The sequence below is a fragment of the Buteo buteo genome, chromosome 1 (genome assembly GCF_964188355.1).
Source record: "Buteo buteo chromosome 1, bButBut1.hap1.1, whole genome shotgun sequence".
Classification (NCBI taxonomy): Eukaryota; Metazoa; Chordata; class Aves; order Accipitriformes; family Accipitridae; genus Buteo; species Buteo buteo.
The window spans coordinates 83,220,895-83,242,360 of record NC_134171.1 but is presented as its reverse complement, the minus strand read 5'-3'; the positions used below and the strand labels follow the sequence as shown (position 1 = coordinate 83,242,360).

The window sequence follows — 21,466 nt, the reverse complement described above, 5'->3', positions numbered from 1 at the left end:
TATCAAGAAAAGAAGTCACATTTACAGCAACTGGGCTTATAAGAAAGAACCATGGCACAGAAGAGGTCACACAGATTTTGGGGGCTGTCCAACAGAGCATGAGCTAACAAAGTAATTTAGAGCCAAAAAGGGCTAATATTATCCTTGAATGCCAGAGTAGTATTACTGAAGTGTATGAAAATATTAGTGAAGTCATTACTGCATCCAGTCCTGAAATCCACATTTCAAGAAGCTTGAATAAATATCAGATAAATATTCATTTGGAAAAAAAGCCGCAGGAATTATTTGAAGGTTAGAAAACCCATCAAGTAGCAAAAGACTTTGAGGGATGCTCAGGCAGACTTCAGTTTTACAGAAGTGGTTAAGAGATGACTTGACCATGGGTGTAAGTCCCCGCATGGGGGGAAGATATTTGATCTAAAAGTCTTTCTACAAGTATGTTCTAACTTAGCAAAAAAAGTGATGTGGATCTGGTGCAGTAGTTACTAAGTGAAATTTGTATACCTCATTTCTGAACGTTAAACTGCTGCTGTTCAAGCAAAGGATGGAAACCTCATAGTTCATGTTTCTGCCAACATTCATCATTAGCATTTGCATACCGTCAAGTTCAATTTCCCCCCATCTTGTAGAAAAGCATGAGCTTGGTCTGGAACCTGGGTTTGCTCACGGAGAGGTGATAACGGTTACAGATGTGTATAAAGCTAGCGGAGGTGCCATAGAGAGATACTTTTGAATGGGTAAGAAGCTGTTGTTCTACAAGTACCCTTGAAAGGTGTGTATTTTTAAAAAGAAAATAAAGAGATGTGAGAGAAAATGTGGATCCAATCAAACAAGTATAGTAGACTGGACACTCTTTTTCAGATGTTGATAATAGTGAATTTTCCACTGTGCTGTGGAGATAAATTTTGTCAATACATGTCAAAAGTCAAGCAGAGAGAGAATGAGGATGGTGGTAAAAGACAAAATTATGGAGGGAGACTGAGGTCAAGAAGGTTTAAGATCAACAACAGTATCTTAGCAACATTGGAGGACAAGGTCAGTTCTACGGGGTGAGAATTGGGTCCAAGGGACATAGGTGAAGCGTGCACAACCGTTTCTTGAAGCAGACAACCAGTGTTGAATGCATAAAAAATTGCAAAATACTCTGCTTGATCCTTTCCACTTGAAAATCTGTTTCCGTCAGTGCAGCACGGCTGACATTCAGTTAAGCCTTTTTCTGCTGTCCCCCTGCATGCAGAATGACAGAAGCCCTCAGCTTGTGACAAATTCCCTGGTCTGGGTGCCCCAGGGAGGCATGCTACAGATCTCCAAGACAATTCTGCATGCCAAGCTACCCGGTGCCCGTGACTCCGAGATAACCTACACCATCATCAAGGACCAGCCAAGACATGGTAAATACCTTTGGAGTTTTGTTGTCAAAAAACAGCTGTAGGGCATTGCTTTTCACCCCACATGCGCCAAGGTGTCCATCCGCTAAATAAAAGTGCAAGGTTCTGGTTACTTCTGGGGAAAAGGGTGTTCTTCACAGACCTATGAGAGTGTGCTTCTTCCGTGGTATTTTGCCCTCAACAAATAGAATTTAAGGGAACATTTCCTTATAATACTGCGCTGAATAGCTGCTGCTAACCTCATCTTTTTCCAATTCAAATGGGCATGCAAAGTAATGAAGCACTATTGTCCTGCCTAGTAAGCTGAACTTCTGCAACTGCGTGTCTCTAGTGGTAGTTAAATTCTGGTGGATTTACAGCCTTGTGAGAGCAGAATCTTACTCACAGCCAAAAGATAATATTCTGCACTGAATGTCTGGTTTAAGAGGAGCATAGAGGAATATCTACCTCTAGAAACCGCTGAGCAAAAGTTTACCATGAAGATCTGGAGAAGTCCCTAAATTCCATGGCATTTGATTTAGTTTCTACTCATGGAAGGGGTTATTGACTCAAACAGAAATTGATGACATTTGCAGCCGTGTATAAATCTTGTCTTCAAATTCCTTTTGAGAGGCTCTGATCTCATCTCTCAGAGCAACGGCTTTCACAGGCAACCCCATGCGTAGGACTACAGTTTATAGAATATCTTCTGGACCCAGGCCAAGGAGGAGTGTGGAAGGTACTGGGATTTGTGGCTCAGATACAACCTGAGAGAAACTGGATGGGCAAGAGAAGATGTCATATGTGGAGGGAAAGGAAATATGGACACAAAAGAAAAATGTTACTTTCCAGCTCAGAATCACCATTTTCTTTACTAAAACCATGTCTTCAAAGAATATATTTTGCACTTCTGTGAAATGATATCATTGCTTTTAATTTGCTGAGCTGGATAAAATTAGAGGAACCCTTTAGCAACATCAGTGCTAGTTTTTTGCCTTTTGCTGTGAGGATAGGCTGGTTTCCATAACAGCTGCCAGTACCTGGTAGAAACATAGATTATGTTATTTTTGCAATTTAGAAGAGAAGTAATTAATTTGTATTCCCCCTTTAGTTTTCTGCAGATGAAGGACTGTCTTCTCATTTTTAATAAGCATTTACATGAAAACAAGAATTTTTCCCTGAGGAGCTTGTCTCCTGCTGCCTAACCCTAACCAAAATTTATAATCCTGTTTTTGTATCACCATAATTATCTCTACTGTAATTAATTGCAATAACACAAATGGGTTTGTAGCTGCAGGTGAGGAATAAGCAAAATTTTATCTAAAATCCTATTTCACAGAAAGGGAGGAAAAAAATGAGAAAGAGAAACGTAGAAAATGGGTCCTGAATCATGGAAGGCTTATCTGCCTGTTTTACTCTTTGACTAATGGAAAAGATATTCATACCTGTAGAAAATACATAGTTCAATTTTTAGATAGGAAAGAAAACCACTTTAGACTTAGCTACTACATTTCTATAGCGCAAGTGTGTGGACAAAGAAGGCTTCTTGCCCTTTAATTCAAGACACTGAAACCAAACAAAAGGGATATAATTAGGGAGGGAAGATCTCTGTCCAGATCCCCTTCTTCTGCAGGGCTTGATTTGGTTCTCTACAATTGGGCACCGGCGAGCAGTTGGTCTTTCTAAGGATCTCTCTATGCTGGACCTCCTGTTTTGTCTCTAGAAATAGAGCTAGTGTCTTCCCTGGCTCTCCTCCCAGCACACAAGATGCCTCAACACAGTTCTGTTACATGGAAAAAATACTCACATCTATGTGAATAGGTATTGTTATACCCTAAGCTGCTCCATGTGACATACATTCTTAGAGGATGAAATTTCTAAAGCCAATGAAAAGTGATGCAAGTGTCCACTCTTCTTAAAACGAATGAGACCACAGTGCCTGAATCCTCTAGACAGCTCTGGAAATTGCAGCTCTGTAGTCTCCATATATTTCAATAAATTGCCTGAGTGTGCACAAGTTGTACATTCACATGTGTAACCTATCAACAGGTGCTTTTCTATTTAAAAAAAAAAAGCTTCAAATGCAATGGTAATCATAAACTATATAAGTAAACATTACAGAGTTGTTCCTTCTGATGGCATTAAACATTAATTTATAAGAAGACACAGACATGCGTCTTGCTTCAAGCAGCTATATGTTATAATTGTTTCTTCTCTTACTTTGGGAGGGATAAACAACTTGCAGGCCCTAACTCCTTTGGGTATGTGATTAGCATCTTTAGAAATCACACGAAAGATTAAGGTGGGATCGGGAATGTAATTAGGGCACTGATAAGGGAATATTAGCATAGAGTTTGATGATAAAATGGAAGTGTGATATTTCAGCTTGCTGAATTATTTTTTTTTATTACTCCAACTGTTTGAGGGTGGTTTTGGGAAATGAACTGGGAGAGCTTAGGATGGATATTTTGCATAACAGAATGATTAATGCTGTAAGGAGAGTTGAAATGATTTATAATATATGTGGCTTATGAATTAGTAGCCATGAGGGATACTTGCAAAGACTAGTAGAAAAGCACAATATACAACTAACAAGTTATTTAAAGAGCAGCTAAATTATATATAGTCAAGAATAGTAAAGATAGGGGATACACATAATTTTTTCACAGATTATATGTTAACTCCCAAACAAGTAAATTACATTGTAAAATAGAAAAATATGCTATCTACTTCAATACTGTAGCTCTTTATTAGGTTTAAATTTCACTTATCTGTGTGGTTAGGAAAAATGTTCACATCAATGAAATTGATGACCAAGGTTTTGATACCCTTCTCTTGATGGGTAGCACTTGGCTCTTTGAGTAATTTTAATAAAGTCTGTTGAACATTAGTGACATGAAAATCCAACCTTTGCAGGCGTTTGTGAGGAAAGCTGATAACCAGTGGGACATGCCCCCATCCTGCTCTTCTCTGTCATACCTCCAATGAAGCCAGTGATGTTTCGGTCCAGCTGAGAATCTATTTCTAATACAAAAATCAGAAGTAAGCTGGATGTTACAGATATAAAAGCTACATAGTCTTTGGAGTAAGAGCTATAAACCAGGGCATACTGACTTTCTATACAGCCTATGATACAGAGGTCCTTTGCTATATCTGTTCAAGAGTTCTTTTTCAGTTGAAAATTTCTGTTCAGAGAAGTCGGTTGACTTATTTTTGGCATAATAAGTCCCCAAAAGAGCGAGGAAAGAGCTGACCTTGAAAAAATTAGTATGCTGTATTCTGATACTTAAGTTGTACCCTTGAGGGGAAGGTGGATAGTCTGCTGCAATGCTTTTTAACCCTGATTGTGTCTCACTTCTCTCTTGTCCCTTCACAGGAGCTCCAGAAAGTGAGGCGTGTCCTTTGCGTCTATTTTTTGCTCAGTTTATCAAACGGGCTCATTTCAAGGTTGAAACGGGCTGGTCAGTGGTCAGAATGACATTTGGGAGTTTAAAGTGGCAGATCCTGTTCTTTGCTTGACCATGTATTTCTTCTGTGTACTTGCATGAGTTCCTTGATATGCCCTTTGCCAAAACAGGAGATAAAATTTCCTTATGTCAGTGGGATGTGGGCAAGGTCCATTAGTGGTTTTTAGGAGCTCTACTGCTATTTCTGTCAGTCACACTAGATGGAAAAAAACTAAGACTGGGTGGACATTTGTCTTGGATGCTCATTAGTTGGTGAAAAGGCACCTCTTCCTCCTTGTTTTCTCACAAGTTGTGCCCTGGCTTTTCATCTTTGCTTTTCCCAGGTGAAGTGGTGCTTCTGGTCCCAATGCCAGCAGATGGCCCAGCAGACTCGTGGCAGCTTTTGCCTGATGGAAGAGCTTCGTCACCTACAACCTCTTTTACCCAGCAGGACATCAACGAAGGCATTGTGTGGTACAGGCACTCTGGATCTGAAGTAGAGAGTGACTCCTTCCAGTTCCAGGTACTCCTCATCATATTCACAGTGGGGGGTCACACAGCAGTTCTGCTGGCATTTTTCTCTGAGATTACTCAGTCTGCCCTTTCTCGTGTCATGCGACCTGAAGTTTCAATAGATACACATACATGAATATATGCATGCACACACAAATACCTATGTAAGTATGTATTTGTATTTACATACAAACTTAAGTGTATACAGGTGCACGTTGCTCACCTGTAGATGAATATGCATGTGCTTATGTGTCAGGGTGGATGCCACCCATCGTTGTATTCACGGGAGACTCTTACTCATGCACAAGAGAGCTTTTGCTGCATGTGGATCCCCAGGTTTTAATCTGTGGCAGTGCAGCCAGCCAGCCAGCTACCCACCCACAGTGTTGAGCCGCATGCAATGGCATTAACCTTCTGGATGTCAGATCACAGGCCATATTGCAGATCTGGAGAAAATTGTCTTTCAAGTAGCATCTAACATTTAAGCTATTAAACTAATAGCTGGCCTGATTTTCTGTAGAACAATTCTCTCAGGGAGGAAGGGGTTTTGTAGAAAAGCAATGATGGTGTCCTGCTAGCTTGACTAAGCAGGAAAGCTCTCTGAGATCAAGAGTCTCCAGAGGGAATGGGCTAACAGATCTGCACTTATAATTTCCACAGGATGAAACTACCAGGCTTGTAACATCCCATCAACATGACACAGTGTGTCCAGAGACTGATTCTTGCCGTGACAGTGATCCCTTCTCCACTGGCCTTCTGCCTGTGGGGTAGGATCGTCCCTTGGGGACACCCTACTGATGTGCTTGGGCTTGCTTTTGGGGAAGAAATAGGAACAGGAACTGGTTTTTTGCCTGGCAGTCCTTAGCAGAGGTAACAGAGCGGGCAACAGAGACGGTAACTCCCACCCGTCTTGCAACCTGCTGCCTCCTTTCTGCCACCCTTCTTTGAGATAAGGCTTGTCCCAGCAGTCAAGGGGGAAGTGGGGAGGTGGGTCCAGATAGCCACACATTTGGCTGTCCTAGAGATCCTCCAGCTGGGTGCCAAATCTGCATGAGGAAATCCTTACAGAGGTCCTCTGGCCCACACTCTCCTAAGGTATCCCTGCAATCCAGACCTCTGTGAAAGGACGTCCCTGCACAAGGTGTGTTACCGCAGCTTGTATCCTGGCTGTTTTGATGCCCTGTTTGCAGTTCAGACAGGAGGTTTTACCCCTTGATACTGCATGGCAAATACATCACCCTATCATAAAACCTGTAATATTTACTCCAAGCACAAAGTGTTCCGAGTGCCCTTTTTTTAAATTGTTTGTTTTGCAAGCTCCAAAACCAAGCAACCTTCCTACTTTCTGCAATCCCTAAGCTAATAATTTAATTTTTGCTTTAGAGTACTTCTTCTTGCAAACAGACAAAAAGGTACAAATACTCCCCAGCAGATGTAATACTAAATAAATCCCACTTCCCCATAGGTTTAACAGCCATAAAATTCCTCAGACAGGTCCTTGCTGTTTGCTTGGGAGGTTTAACAGCCTCCCATAATGCTAAGCCTACGTGAACACTTGCATGTAGTATTTGTTACATCTGGTTTACGAGTCAGAAGCTATTACTGTAGCACCGGAGAGGCAATTAAGGTAATTTCTAAAGTAATTAACATAAGTGATAATGAGGAATTTGTGAGCGTCAATGTTGAACAAGCTAATCTTTAGCTTAATTGCTACATTCCTCTTATAGAGTATGCGTTTTGCATGAGTTAAATGTTTGGTTTTAGTATCTTGGAGCGGTAGCAATAATTGTATGGAGAGCCCTACTGAGAAAGGAAGCCGCAATTGCCTGGGTCACATCAGGAGACCATAACACATCTGTTTGAGTCTTGAACCACAGACTGGGGCATCTCAGAAAGGGCCAACACATTGTTTTCATCAGTATTTTGGCAACTACCATTCAGATGACAGCATCTCAGAACAGGTCCAGCAAAAGGCTAAAATAATTTCATTTATTTCACCAGAGCATGCATTTTTATTCATCTTCTTGAAATTAAGCTTGTGCTGAAGTCTGTTCTTGCTCACAAAGTGCTCTATTGAATTCAAGTGCAGACTTCCATCCCTACTGAAAGATAAAGCTGTAACTGAGTCTAACAAAGAAGGGGGCTGTATTTCTTTGGGTGCTTGCCTTATCTCAGGATTGCTGTGAACATTTGCAGGCTTTTCTCTAGGGGATGGGTTTGGTCCTTTGAATTTTTACAAATTTAATATTATTTGCTTTATGTGTCATTACTGCAGGTTTGCTATTATGAGTTAGATACCATTGACTTATCTTTGGTGTTATAGTGGTGTATGGAAAATTTTTATGGGTCTCTGTGGAACAGGAGCACAGCCTGTCTTGGAATATGTTGGGATCACAGGGAGTCACTGCCAAGGCAGTGCCATTATTAGAAGACCAGTTATTTTCACCTTGTCAGCACAATCGGTCATCATTTTGAGGGTGGGAGGAAGGTTTAAAAACCCATTATTTTTTCTGTTCCTGTGACAAAAAGTTCCACTAAGCCATACAGACGGTTGGAGTACAATTGAGCAAAACTCTGACAATGACTGGGGGAACCAGGAATGAATAGCAGGTAGGGAATTGACACACAGATATCTTTCTAAGTAAACAATTTCTAGATTGTACAGGCAATAATGGAGAAGCTGGTTGCTATTTAAAGGCCTTAGTTCCATCAACTACCATTCGTGTATGCTTTGGGTTGGTATCTGCTGGCAATGTGTGTCTTTGCCTTCCCAGACCAGGAGGAGAGGAGAGGGAAAGTATGAAACTGGTCTAGAAATGCAGTGGTGTTCTCTGTCAGGTATCCATTCATGTGATATTTCCTTCCCAGGTGTCCAGCTCTGCTGGTCCACAAACCACCTTGGAAAGCCACGTGTTCAACGTTGCTGTTCTCCCACAAACACCCAGAGCACCTCAGCTTTCCCTCGGCTCCTCTTTGCACATGGCCGTAAGTGTGAACCAACACCGCTGACTGATGGTTTCTGTATTCCCATTCTCCTTGCAGCAGCGCACAGCAACCAGAGCCTCGCATAGAGCAGTTTACCACTGAGTGTTGATTCCTGTATTTGCTATTGTCCATGCTATTGTGCTTGATTCAAATATTGAACTAAATCTATGGAACAGGGTATATGCACCACATAGATAGCTGGAGTAGAAATGGAAAAAAAAAAAAAGACAGGTTAGAAGAGAAAAGCCGGGGGGGGGGAGGAATAACCATAAAACGTTGAAAACCCAGTATTAAAAGTGATGAATGTATAGACTGGAAAGGAGAGGGAGAGAGATGAAAAAGTACATTTTACATCTTTTTATGGAATTCTTACCCTTTCCTGAGGAGCCATTAGGAATGGCAAGAGTGAAAAACTGTGGGTTAGAGAGACCATAATGAATACATCTTGCCAGTAATTCCACTGTAAACTTTATCAGAACTGTAGCCCACCCACACTAGAAAGTTTTCATCTGTCATTGTGACATCAGGAACACAGACTGTAATGTATGTGGAAAACATTCCGACAAGCCTGTTATATCTGCCTCCGTGGAACTGAATTACCTTTTCTTGCAGCATCAACTCTGGGAATGACCATTTTGATAAGAGTGGTCTCTCTAATGTAGTTATTTCCCTGATTGTGTTAATTGAAAAGATGACTTCGTAGTCTAAAGTTGGTTTTGTGAGCTCTCCGACTTTGGTGCATGCCCTCTCTATGTGTGCCCATCACATATGTAGGTGAAGTCCAGCTTTCCTCTCTACTTCTGCTGTCTCCTATTCTTTGGTTCTGTAGGGAGGGATCCCGAGTGCAGGAGCTAGAGGGGAGTTTCCAGGCTCTGCACCCAGGTTACCTGTTGGGACGCGCAGAGAACCAAGACCCAAGAGGCAGGGGCTTTGATTTAGACATAGAATCATAGAATCATTTATGTTGGAAAAGACCTTCAAGGTCATCGAGTCCAACCATCAACCATGGCCACTAAACCATGTTCTGAAGTGCCTTGTCTACACGCTTTTTGAATACCTCCAGGGATGGTGACTCAACCGCTTCCCTGGGCAGCCTATTCCAATGTCTAACAACCCTTTCAGGAAAGAAATTTTTCCTAATATCCAACCTAAACCTCCCTTGCTGCATCTTGAGGCCATTTTCTCTCGTCCTATCTCCAGCCATCTGACAGAAGAGACCAGCACCCACCTCACTACAACCTCCTTTCAGGTCGTTGTAGAGAGCGATAAGGTCTCCCCTCAGCCTCCTTTTCTCCAGACTAAAGAACCCCAGTTCCCTCAGTTGCACCTCGTAAGACTTGTGCTCTAGACCCCTCACCAACTTGGTTGCTCTTCTCTGGACACACTCCAACAACACAATGTCTTTCCTGCAGTGAGGGGCCCAAAACTGAACACAGGACTCGAGGTGCGGCCTCACCAGTGCCGAGTACAGGGGAAAAGTCACCTCCCTGCTCCTGCTGGCCACGCTATTTCTCATGCAGGCCAGGATGCCGTTGGCCTTCTTGGCCACCTGGGCACACTGCCAGCTCATATCCAGCCGGCCGTCAACCAGCACCCCCAGGTCTTTCTCTGCCGGGCAGCTTTCCAGCCGCTCTTCCCCAAGCCTGTAGCGCTGCATGGGGTTGTTGTGACCAAAGTGCTGGACCCGGCACTTGGCCTTGTTGAACTTCATACAGTTGGCCTCGGCCCATCGATCCAGCCTGTCCAGATCCCTCTGTAGAGCCTTCCTACCCTCGAGCAGATCAACCCTGCTTCCCAATTTGGTGTCATCTGTGAACTTGCTGAGGGTGCACTCGATCCCCTCGTCCAGATCATTGATAAAGATATTAAACAGAACCGGCCCCAATACTGAGCCCTAGGGAACACCACTTGTGACCTGCCGCCAACTAGATTTAACTCCATTCACCACAACCCTTTGGGCCCATCCAGCTAGCCAGTTTTTCACCCAGCGAAGAGTAGACTTGTCGAAGCCATGAGTCGCCAGCTTCTCAAGGAGTATGCCATGAGAGGCAGTGCCTCATAGCTTTGTTGTCATCTATGGGGCTTTCAGAGGGGGACCAGGATCATCGTCCACTGAGCAGCAGTCCTGAGCTGAGTGAGACAGGGCAGGCTGTGATGAGAAAGTAGAGATGAGGACTTGCAAGGACTATGAACGGAGCTGAGGCCAACCCTTCAGGCGGGAGCTGCCTGCAGGGAGAGGGAGAGCTGGGTTTACAAACTTGGAACGTAGCATGCAGTCATCTTTGACGTTACTCATTCCTGATGATTTATTTGGAGCACATGAGGTGCCAGCAGTATGCTCAGCATTATCGAACAGAAATCCTGTGTCCTTGTGCGCTCTCTGACAGTCAAAAGCACACTGAGAGGCCCATGCAGTGCAGGAGAGCAGATGTGGCAGACCTCCCAGCGGCAATGGGTCCCCGGGAGGACCCTCCTACGGGGAGGCAAAGGACTTCTCTAAGCCAGCACAGCCTGCCTTGCATCAGACCAGGAAAGGCCAAAGGAAGCACTGGGAGAGGGATTAGTGAAAAGTCCGTGACACAACAGCCCTGTCAGGGTTTAAAATAGTAGTGACCTTTCACGGGCAATAATAAAACATGCTCAGACTGCGACTTGGAGCAATAGCCAGCGATGTATCTTTCTGCTCTTGACTTTTTGTTGTTGTCATTATTGACAAAATTGATGGGAGAGATGTCTGGCTGTGCCATGCAGTGCTGGATTTTATAGCTAATTACACACCACAAAATTCAATAGCGCCATAAAATACGTTTTACTGAGGGGCGCCTCGCAACCTGCACGTCCTACCTCTGGGAGAGACAAATAGGCCTTGGAGGCAACTATGAAGCAACCATAACCTTAAATCTTTTCATCATAAAATTGCACTTCCTTGCATCAACGAGATTGAGTTCTGTTCATCCGTCTTCAAACTCCTTCAGAATTAGACTGGCTTCTCGACTGAAGAGCAAGCACAAAATGTTAAGTCTTCCCATACCTCTAGTCTTGTCTTTGAGCGTCCTGCTGAGAAAGGTCAGAGAAAGTTTGGTGACTCTTTGGCAGTATTACAGGATGTAACATCTACACTGTTTTTTCTTCAACCAAGTTACCCGTTTCCCCTATATTGGTAAAAGAAGCCTGAGCTTCGCTTTAGATTAATGCAAACTGAAATTGGGTTTGTGAAGGAGAGAGAATTTTGTAAGCATGTAGACGTGCTCCTCCCTTCCCTTCCCAAAGTGGCTGTATGAAAGGGACACCACTGTTAATTTTAAGCCTGCCCTTTTTTATACAGAGCTGTATATAGCAGTGCTGATGATAACACAAATAAACTTTGTGGCTTTTGCTTCCAGTTAGATATGTGTCGTGGTTTAACCCCAGCCAGCAACTAAGCACCACGCAGCCGCTCACTCACTCCCCCCCCCCCCATCCAGTGGGATGGGGGAGAAAATCAGGAAAAGAAGTAAAACTCCTGGGTTGAGATAAGAACGGTTTAATAGAACAGAAAAGAAGAAACTAATAATGATAATGATAACACTAATAAAATGACAACAGTAAGTAATAAAAGGATTGAAATGTACAAATGATGCGCAGGGCAATTGCTCACCACCCGCCGACCGACACCCAGACAGTCCCCGAGCGGCGAATCCCTGCCCCCCCACCCCTTCCCAGTTCCTGAACTAGATGGGACGTCACATGGTATGGAATACACCGTTGGCCAGTTTGGGTCAGGTGCCCTGGCTGGGCATGAGAAGCTGAAAAATCCCCGACCATAGTCTAAACACTACTGAGCAACAACTGAAAACATCAGTGTTATCAACATTCTTCACATACTGAACTCAAACCATAGCACTGTACCAGCTACTAGGAAGACAGTTAACTCCATCCCGGCTGAAACCAGGACAGTATGGGACACTTTCACATCTAAGAAGGACTGACAAGGTTTTATTTACTGCTTCACAACAGTCATTCATAGGCTGTGGTTTCTCCTCTGATGTGTTTGGGTGAAAAACACTGGAGAGAGGTGAACTGGGGGTTCAGTGGCGTTTGTGGTGTACTGAGCTGTAGTTAGGAAACCTCACCTTGCCAGTGTCCAGGCCAACATTCAGTCTGTGACCCAAGACCAGCAGAATGGGACACAGGTTTGACAGGGTGGTCTTACAGACATGTAACCAGCACGATTCAGTGGGCTGCACTTGATGTGGCCAATGGAAACCTGTAGTTTGCTCCTGAACCTGATCATTTCATGTTCCAAAGCAGATAAATTAGTTGCCTGTATCCTTAATTTAGCTTGTTCTCTCCATATTTTGTTCATGGTTATGAAATGAGCTAAATGCTTTTCATATCGAGCTGAACTATTTAATTCAGTGACTTCTTGTAGCTGTTAATTCCGCAGGATTAAGGTTCATGAACACATGCAAGTTAATGGCCTTTGTGCAGTTAAGTCTGTTCGTGCAGCACCGTAATTCCTGTAACACACTGCCTGCCTTTGGATAATGATAATCTTGTAATGGAAGGATCTGAACATTTTTAGACAGATTTAAAACAAAACAGAAAGCTTTGGTTCCTCTGTGTTCTAATGGAAATGGCTAAAGCATTTTCAGGATTTCTTTTAAAAGCAAATCCAGTCCAGCCACGTCAGACTATACTAGAAAACTACATAGGCAATGACTTATATCTTCATCCAGGGAGTTTTTGATCAAATCAGATTTTCCTTTATCTCTTCATAGCTGCTGTAGGTCAAAAAAGAAACTCCTCCACCTGTGAGCATTGAGGTTGTGCATCTGCAGGGGACAGAGTGCACTAAAAACACTGCCACTTTCCTGGACAGCCTGAAAGTGGGGATAAGCTCATAGTTTTATGAAGGAAGAGGAGTTTGTCTCTTTTTCATAGGTTTATAAGACCATTTGGATGCTCCAGAAAGGACTTAACAGAGGTGGACCTGTATAGAGCGATCTTCTGTTGAGCATGATAGTACCCAGCTTCTGCGTTACACATCTGGTAATGATGAGCTGAAAGAGAGTTTAGGTGGCCTGTAAGACTTTAGCAAATTTTACTTATTATCAACCTTTACTGTCCTCTGTAATTGCCTCCCAAATAGTCCCTATTTCATATAAGTTTGAGAGACTTGGTAAAGGTTCAGCCCATCCATCCTTTGTCAGTTTTAGGTCTAGGAAGCATTTAAATTCAAAGACTCTCTTATATTTAACTATAGCAAAGTGAATTCTCTTTCAGTGTATTTTTGGGTGAATCTTCCCATGTCTCTGGCCTTGATGCTCATGGTCTGATGTGTTTATTGAGGTGCTGGAGGACCGTGTGACAGTGATTGAGCCCCATCACCTCTCCTTTGTAGACCCGGAGATTCCCAGTGAGAAAATCCTGTTCAACGTGACTGTCCCTCTCCTTCCTGGCCAAGGCAAGTGTACCTATTCAGAACATGGCAGCTTGCTGCTGAATTAATTGCCACGCTTCCTAAGCACATCTAATTTATCCCTCACAGTATCATTCTGTGGAGGCATCTGTCAATCTGTTTGGCCTCCTTCGTTAGCTTTCAAACACCCCATTTGGCCTCCTTCATTAGCTTTCGAACACCCTGTTTCTCAGCCTGATTTCTTTGGCTTGTTTAGGAGTAAGCCGGAGAGCTCAGACAGTTTTCTTACTATTGTCTGAAAGCACGGCTTTCTGCTTTCCACCTCTCTAATGAGAGGTATTTGAAGAAATGACTAAGTGAGGAAACTTTGCTTAATTTCTCATGTCCCAAGAACCCATCCTTGATGCAGTCTCAGCCATCTGACTCATTCAGGAACAACTGAAGATGCAAAAAGAAGTACCTGGGGACAGAAAAAGAAGCTGTAGCCTTTCATATCTTGTTTTAAAAATAAAATGGATTCCTCCCGTTAATACTGAGCTCTCTGCCTCCGTAGGTATCGTGGAGCATAGAGACAGGCCTCTCTCCCCAGTCAGGTATTTCACCCAAGCAGATATAAACCATGGCAAGATTGCTTATCGTCCGCCGACTGCAGCTCCTCACTTGAGAGAGATCATTGCGTTCTCCTTTGCAGGTAAGGAAGTAAATGTTCTTTGTAGTGCTGTGTCAGACTGGTAGAGGTAGGTGGACTGCTAGTCTTCCTCCAGTCCTGGAGTGACTTCATGGTTACGTCCATGCTTGCGAGGGCATGAGGCTTGAACGATACAAAGGTAGTAGGAATCTGCCTTGGAGGAGTGTATTAAGAGCTCACCCGTTTCTTGTGACTTCAACGAGGTTTTCCGCTGTGGTTTGGTATAGCAACATTCAGTGAATTATGGGGATATGGCAGTGTTCACTGCAGCACTTAGCATTACCAACACTAGTCTGGATGCTGTGCTGGGCAAATTGCTGCTCTGCTGTGTGGTTAGGAACTGTTGCCCCTCCCATGCTTGAGACCTTTGATGCACTGGGCGTTTAGTCCTTGAGATTGAGACTAGAATTGATGAGTATGAACTGAATCAATTTAGCCAGGATATTAGAAGATTTCTACCATCAGAGGAATAACAATCTGGAGCAGGAGGTAGAGGGGCAAAAACAGGACAAACTTCAAACATTTTTGACTGTTTGATGCACAGGATTCCGTGATGAAGTGACGGTACGTGGTAGATGCAGTTCTGTGCATCACTGTACCCTCCACTGACATCAAGAGTTGTACCCTCCACTGACAAGTTTCACAGTTTGGAGGAGGGGGTAGCATGTTATCTCTCGTTACCTGAAGTGAAGGCAAGGAAAGAGTGCTTTCCTTCGTGAGGAAAGACTCCAGTCTTGTTGAATGTCAGCACTTGCTTTCTCCAAAAGTTGTTCAAATCCACATCAGTATGTGCTTTCCTGTTCTGACTACCATTACTCTGAGCTTGTGTTTGTGCCATCAGGTCTCCCAGAGTCAGTGAACTTCCGATTCACAGGTATGTGAACCATTTGCTCTTTCCTGACTAAAGCAGTTTTTATCCTTGTGCCCTTCATGTTGCCCATTATTCCTTGGCGTTTCTTCTGCTGCAAGCACACCTATGGGCACTCAATAGGAATTTCTGGAAATGCACGTGCCTGGGGAATATTAATTCATCTGTATCTCAACAGTGTTTTATAGAAGCTAAGCTGCAGCTTGGTAGAGACATCCTTTTCCACTAGTTGCCTGGAATCTGACCTAAAAGCCTGATTCAATCCCGTTTTCTCCCAATGTGAACAAAGACATCAGTTTTATGCTGTTTCTTTTTTTTAATATAGCATGGAAACATTTCCATAATTAAATTGCTACTGATAAGCTGCTTGCTTGTTTTCCCTTTCCATGTGCTTTCTAGCACAGGTATGAAAGTGATCCACCAGCAGGAAGTCCATGTTCTGACTTATGAGTGCATCTGATAGATATATGGAAGATAGTATGTACACATGCACACACACAGACTTTTAGAAGTTACATTTGTCTTGCTAGGAGCTGAGTTAGGGGAAAAGATAAATACTCTTGGCAGGTGTGAATCGTATGTGTATGTCCGTAGACAAAGGTGTAGATTGACAAGGTGGGAGAGCAGTCAGCAATGTGGAGTGGCAATTTTGTACAGAAAGGTGAATTTCCCAGGTGAGTCCCTGACAATACGTCCCTACACTCAGGTGTGATTTTTGTCTGTGTCTAGTGACTGACGGAGAACACACAACCCCGGAGATGGTGTTTGTCATTCATTTGCTTTCTGCGGAGCAGCAGCCTCCAGTCTTCCAGATCACAGCTCCGTTCCTGGAGGTCAGCCAGGGGGGCAAAGCCACCATTGGTGAGTAGGGTGGAAGGGATGGGGTGCAGAGCTCAGCCTGAGGCACCGCGTTTACTGCCAGGAGGCCACACGGGTGGAGCAGGGGAGAGTTTTGGTCTCACTCACCTCTGTCCATTTAGCTAAGGAGCTGCGGTTGTGCAGGTGCAGAAGCAATCACTGAGAAAACCATGCAGTGGTGCCTCAGAAAGGTGCCTGGGGATATGGCAGTACTTCTCCAGTGTATGGCAGGTCCATTCGTTGGCTGAGGCAGGTGAGAGCAGGATCAGGGACCTGCTGCTCCTCTACTTTTTCCCTCTTAGGCTGCGCTGCAATTGCTGAACTATTGGTTACTGGTGTGATCTGGTACGCTGGTTGTTTAGGATAAGCCACTTTCTGCTTGTGTTAGGAGGTTCTCTGGGGTTTTTGTAGATATCCCCCTGCTATATGAACATGTGCATATCTCATAAGCTGAGGGTTTGCTTAGCTGTCATTTGTGAGCTATACTGGCAGTAAGTTCTCTGATACAACCTCTGATCTGAGCATCATCAGGGGACAAACTGTTTCCATGAAACCAGCAAGCTCTTGAGCTAGAGCAGCTCCAGAATTATTTTACTTTTTACATGCTGACTGAAATACAGTTTTTTGACTCCGTTCACAAGAGCACATCACAAAACCTAAGGGATATTCCCAGTGTAGCGTCTGAGGATGCTGAAGCTGTGCTCTCTTCCCCTGGCACAGGGATCCAGTTAGCCGTGAGTGACACGGATACAGCTCCTGAGGGTCTTTTCTTTGAGCTGGTGAAACCTCCCCATCATGGCATTGTGCTCAAGTACAGCGCAGGCGTGCAGGAGCGCATGAGAGCAGGTAAGTTAAGCAGAAGTCTTCCTTGGCGCAGGAAAGGGGTCAGTGTGTGCCTGTCCACACAGCTGGTTTAGTTGACCAGGAGGAGGCAGATGCCTCTGTCACACACAAGTGTGTGAATTTTCTGTCTGGAAGTGTGTGACTGCAGGAGAGAGTGCATGAAAGACATTCTCCCATTTGTTGTTTACTTCCTGGCTGAGTCAGTGCATTTGCTGTACCGATTATGTGTGGGCTAGTTGACAGTCACTCTATTGTGATAACTGTAACCAGCTGCTAATCAAAAGGGATGTTTTGGTTTACATCGTAAGTTGTATCTGAAGTAATTTAGTAAAGTAACCTAGCAAATGTTTCTACTGAAGTCCTGTTGTGATCCAGCACTCGAAAGCCCCTGTGGAGTTTTACCATTGATCTTGGTGGCAGCAGTTTCCAGTGTGTGATCAGATGAACAGATATTATCTGTAGGACAGAAGGAGAAGCAGAAGGTGTGGAGGAGGAAGCCTTATCTAGCTATGACAGGCATGAGGTTAGAAAGCAGCTGGGAAGAAAGGAGGATCTGTGCACTCCTTGGGAATCAAGAAGAGTTGCTGTGTCTGTGAAACTGTGAAGGTTACAGCCTTTCCTCTGCCCTGCTTATATACTAGCTCCTTAATAAATGTCTTCATAACTCACATCCCTGTAAGGATGGTATTAAATGCCAGTTTAGTACATGATTAAGTCTGTTGCTAAATTGGGGCCTTAGGTCATTTGAATTGGATTGGTGCTCTGAACAGAGTCTTTCTGACTTGTGCATTTTCTTTTTGGGAAGGTGACACCTTCAGCTATGAGGACGTCACTCGAAATGCTCTGCAGTATGTGCATGATGGTTCAGCAACAGCAGACGACAGCATGGAAATCTCTGTCACTGACGGTGTCACTACAGTGACCACAGTGCTGAGGGTGGAAGTGTCTCTGCTGGATAACAACGGTCCGCAGCTGGCCCCGGGCTGCTTGTTGGCAATCACCGTGGCTAGTAAAAGCTCTGTGACTCTCTCTCGATTGCACCTTGCTTATATTGTAAGCTTTCATCTATTTCTAAACCCAGTGAATGCTGCCAGCTTCCCTTTCCTTATCCCCCCACGGACCCTTGGCCGCACATACCTCTCTGCCGTCAGTGTGGATTCTTGGTAGAGAGCTCAAGTTTTGACTGTGTCCTGACTACTGCTGCCAAAAAGGGGATAATAGACCCTTTCATCAAACAAGGTTTTAAGGCTATCCATGTTTGACTGTAACAGAGGTGAACTGCCGTGCTAAACATGAGAACTGAGTTAATCTGTTTGATTTTTGTATCAAACAGACTTGCTAATAAAGCACGTGGACTTGCTAAGAGATAATCCCCTGCAAATTTCAACCCTCCTACCCCCCTTCCAAAATTGCCAGGTTCTTTTTCTGGACATATTTGAAGGGGGGGAGGTTTAAGCAACCCAAGATGCTGCACTCCTTGGTAGCTTGGACTTGGTCCCAGGGGTTGTGTGTTGTACAAGAGTTATCCTGCTGGTGAAATTCAGAAGAAAAGTGTTTTAGTCCTAGCAGCAAATGCACTAGCAGTGGATTTCAGGTATGCAGATATGCTCCCCTTAAGGAGGAGAGATTGCAGTGCACGTGTGAGGCTGGAGATACATAAGGTAGTGGCTGTCAGAGAAATGATTAGAGAACTGCAGGGGGTGAGGTAGGATAAGAAGGCAGATGAATGTTTTTTCTAAGGGATCAGTCCGGATACAAGTCTGGGGTCTGTCCTGTTCTATTCTTAAGGAGGAAGGCTGACAAGGATACTGTTCAGGTTTAATCTGAGTAAGCGAACAGTTAGGGAAAAGAGGATTTCATTCCTGACCCATATGCTGAGGATATGATGATTTCTGCTTTGGGTCTTGTCTTTCAAGCAACCAGCAAAAACTTTTAGAAGAAAGATGACATCTAAGTTCTGATATCGTAGAGGTGGTTGTACTTAATGTAGTTAAAAAGAGCCAAAATCAGCTTTTAATTTAATGTGAATCTAGCTTTTGCAGCATTGTCCCACATTAACGTTTGTTTTACAAAGAACTGAACTTAGCTCTGTGTCTCTGTTTGAACCTGCAGTGGGCAACAGTTACTCCCTGTGCCAGCCAGCTGTTGGCTGAATTTTGGCTCTTTTTATCTGTGAAGAAAAAGTCAGGAAAAGTACATTACATAAATGGTCCAGTCCACTAGGAGTGCAAAGTAATTCAAAAATATCAGGTTTATGTCTAGGAGATTGTGTTGATGAGATACAAGGACACAAAGAAAACCTCTCTGAGCTGAGAGAAAATTAAAATACATTTTGTGGTAGATTCTGAAAATGTCAACCCACTCGACTCTCTTCTCGTCGATAGAGCTTCATTTAATATTCATCAGCTGTGGGTCTGACCCAGCTAGGTTGATGTATTTCCCTATAAAACATTTTATTCCTCCTTCCATTTTTAGTGGACGGAAACAAAAGGTAATCTTGTCTTGTTTTGATTTGGTTTGTTTCTTCATGTTTAGGACAACAATTCTCTTGACTCGGAGATAAGAATCCAGTTAATATCTCTGCCTGCATATGGCACCCTCTTACGGATGTCAGGCTCTCATGATGAAGAGCTTTCCAAGGTTTATAATTTCACCATGGAAGACATCAACAGCCAGAGGATCAGGTATCAAAGAGCTATTCTCCTTCAAGCCATGCCAGTTAAAAGCTCGGTGGGCTTTCCGCAGGGATCTCTGGGCTATATTATGTTAGTACAATGTGTCAAAGATTTTTTTTCTTTTCTTGGCTCTTGTATCTTATGAGATTATGAATGAGAGCATTTCCTGTGTGCGGAATTAGGTATTTATGCATGTCTGAAATGTCAGTAGTTGGTGTAGCTTCAAATTACAGGTGTTTCTTCTGTGTCCGCAATGTCATGGTGATACTTTAGGTAGGCAACACCTAGAACAGTGATTTAAAAGAACTCAGGGAATGAATGTGAAGGAGAGTTGGGAACTGAAATACAACCTCTTTTTCACAAGGTGCGCGTTCACCTCTAAATGCAGGAATGATATGTATTTGCCTGACTGTCAGTGAGACTCCCTGACCCAGACTGTGTTCTCATTTTCACAGCTACTCCACCACGTTTGAGACCAGCAATCAGCCAGTTACGGACATCTTCCACTTCACTGTTTTTGATGCTGATAACAACCGGCTTGACAGACAGATGTTCACCATCACTATCACGTCTGCCCAGACAATGCCATCGCTCATTGCTTTTGCTGACCATATCACTGTAAGTGGCTACCCAGGTTACTAGGAACAGTGTCAAGAATGTCTTAGATGTGAGGAATTGAACGGTTTTCCTGGACTGAGGGGAAATCACTGAAGAAACGTGGTGTTGCACATGCAATCCTGTGAGTGCAAAGGGTTAACAAATTACTTGGAGGCCAGAGGAGGCTGACAGTACGGCTGCATCCCTGAACCTCATCTGCTTACATCTGTTCTAGTCAGGAGCTGGGTTCTCCCTAGGGTGTCCCATTGATATCAGTGGAACAAGTCTGACTTATCCTTGTTTAATATTGCGTCCTTTATTTCACCAGCTTGTGTGTAAAAGATGAGCAGAAGAGAAGTCTGAAAGCATCTGGTGCTTTGGACTGATACACAGCATTTCAGACTCCTTATCAAAGCCTTTTGAAGTCATCTCCCTCCTTTCCAGCTTTGTATTCCCCCTCCCTTACCTTCAAAAGGCTCCGCTCAACAAGAAATGCAGATCTCGCCTTCCAAGAGGTCAGCGTGACTCTGCCAGTTCTCTTCTTGCCCTGATAAAGCACTCACAGGCTCCTCCTGGGGGCCAGGCAGGCTTTGTTCTTCCCATCCCACCTCACCTCCCAGCTGATTTCATGCTTAACAGATCTAGGGGAGGATGGGACAGGACTTCAGAGACTGGGCAAGCCTCTTCCACAGAGGCAGACTTGTTCAGTAACAATTTGTGTGTTGCGGTGTGTTGTGTCCATTGGCGGTAGTTTTGTCATATGCTTTTGCTTTCCAGGTGGATGAGGGGGGTAGGGTCCCACTGCTGGCTCATCACCACTTAGCTGCTGATTATGGTACTGCTGCCAAGGAAGACCTGAGGGTCATAGTTATCACTCTACCTATGTATGGCTACATTGAAAACACTAAGACAGGTAAACTGCTTGGTTATCTCTTCTTCCTCCTGGCTGATGAAAGGGAACGTAGGAAGTGCCATGCTGGAGCACACTCTAATCTTTCTCACCACAGCTTCTCAGTGCAGCGCTGGTTGGCATCAGTTGATCACAAAGAGCTCGTAAGGTCAGCGTCACGAGATAATCTGTCTTTGGGGAGCATTTCCTCCTAATTCTCATTTGAGACTGGTCTCTGTTGTGAGACTGGGGCATTAAGAGCCTTTTCAAACCCATGTGTTGTATTTTCATCATGCTTTATTTTGGCTGGCCTTGTTACACAGAACAAACTTTGCT

The 21,466-nt window shown here is 43.9% G+C and overlaps 1 protein-coding gene across 1 annotated transcript in view; it reads left to right on the top strand.

The window, feature by feature from the left end:
• FRAS1 (Fraser extracellular matrix complex subunit 1) overlaps positions 1 to 21,466 on the top strand; it is a 151,997-nt gene that overhangs the window by 99,605 nt on the left and 30,926 nt on the right. Inside the window, exons 29-40 of the mRNA XM_075038663.1 lie at positions 1,238 to 1,391; positions 5,158 to 5,336; positions 8,195 to 8,311; positions 13,643 to 13,757; positions 14,266 to 14,403; positions 15,242 to 15,274; positions 15,998 to 16,129; positions 16,847 to 16,972; positions 17,775 to 18,022; positions 19,505 to 19,653; positions 20,100 to 20,262; positions 21,019 to 21,154. Of these exons, the coding sequence (XP_074894764.1) occupies positions 1,238 to 1,391; positions 5,158 to 5,336; positions 8,195 to 8,311; positions 13,643 to 13,757; positions 14,266 to 14,403; positions 15,242 to 15,274; positions 15,998 to 16,129; positions 16,847 to 16,972; positions 17,775 to 18,022; positions 19,505 to 19,653; positions 20,100 to 20,262; positions 21,019 to 21,154 (1,690 nt within the window). The remainder of the gene's footprint in view (positions 1 to 1,237; positions 1,392 to 5,157; positions 5,337 to 8,194; positions 8,312 to 13,642; positions 13,758 to 14,265; positions 14,404 to 15,241; positions 15,275 to 15,997; positions 16,130 to 16,846; positions 16,973 to 17,774; positions 18,023 to 19,504; positions 19,654 to 20,099; positions 20,263 to 21,018; positions 21,155 to 21,466) is intronic.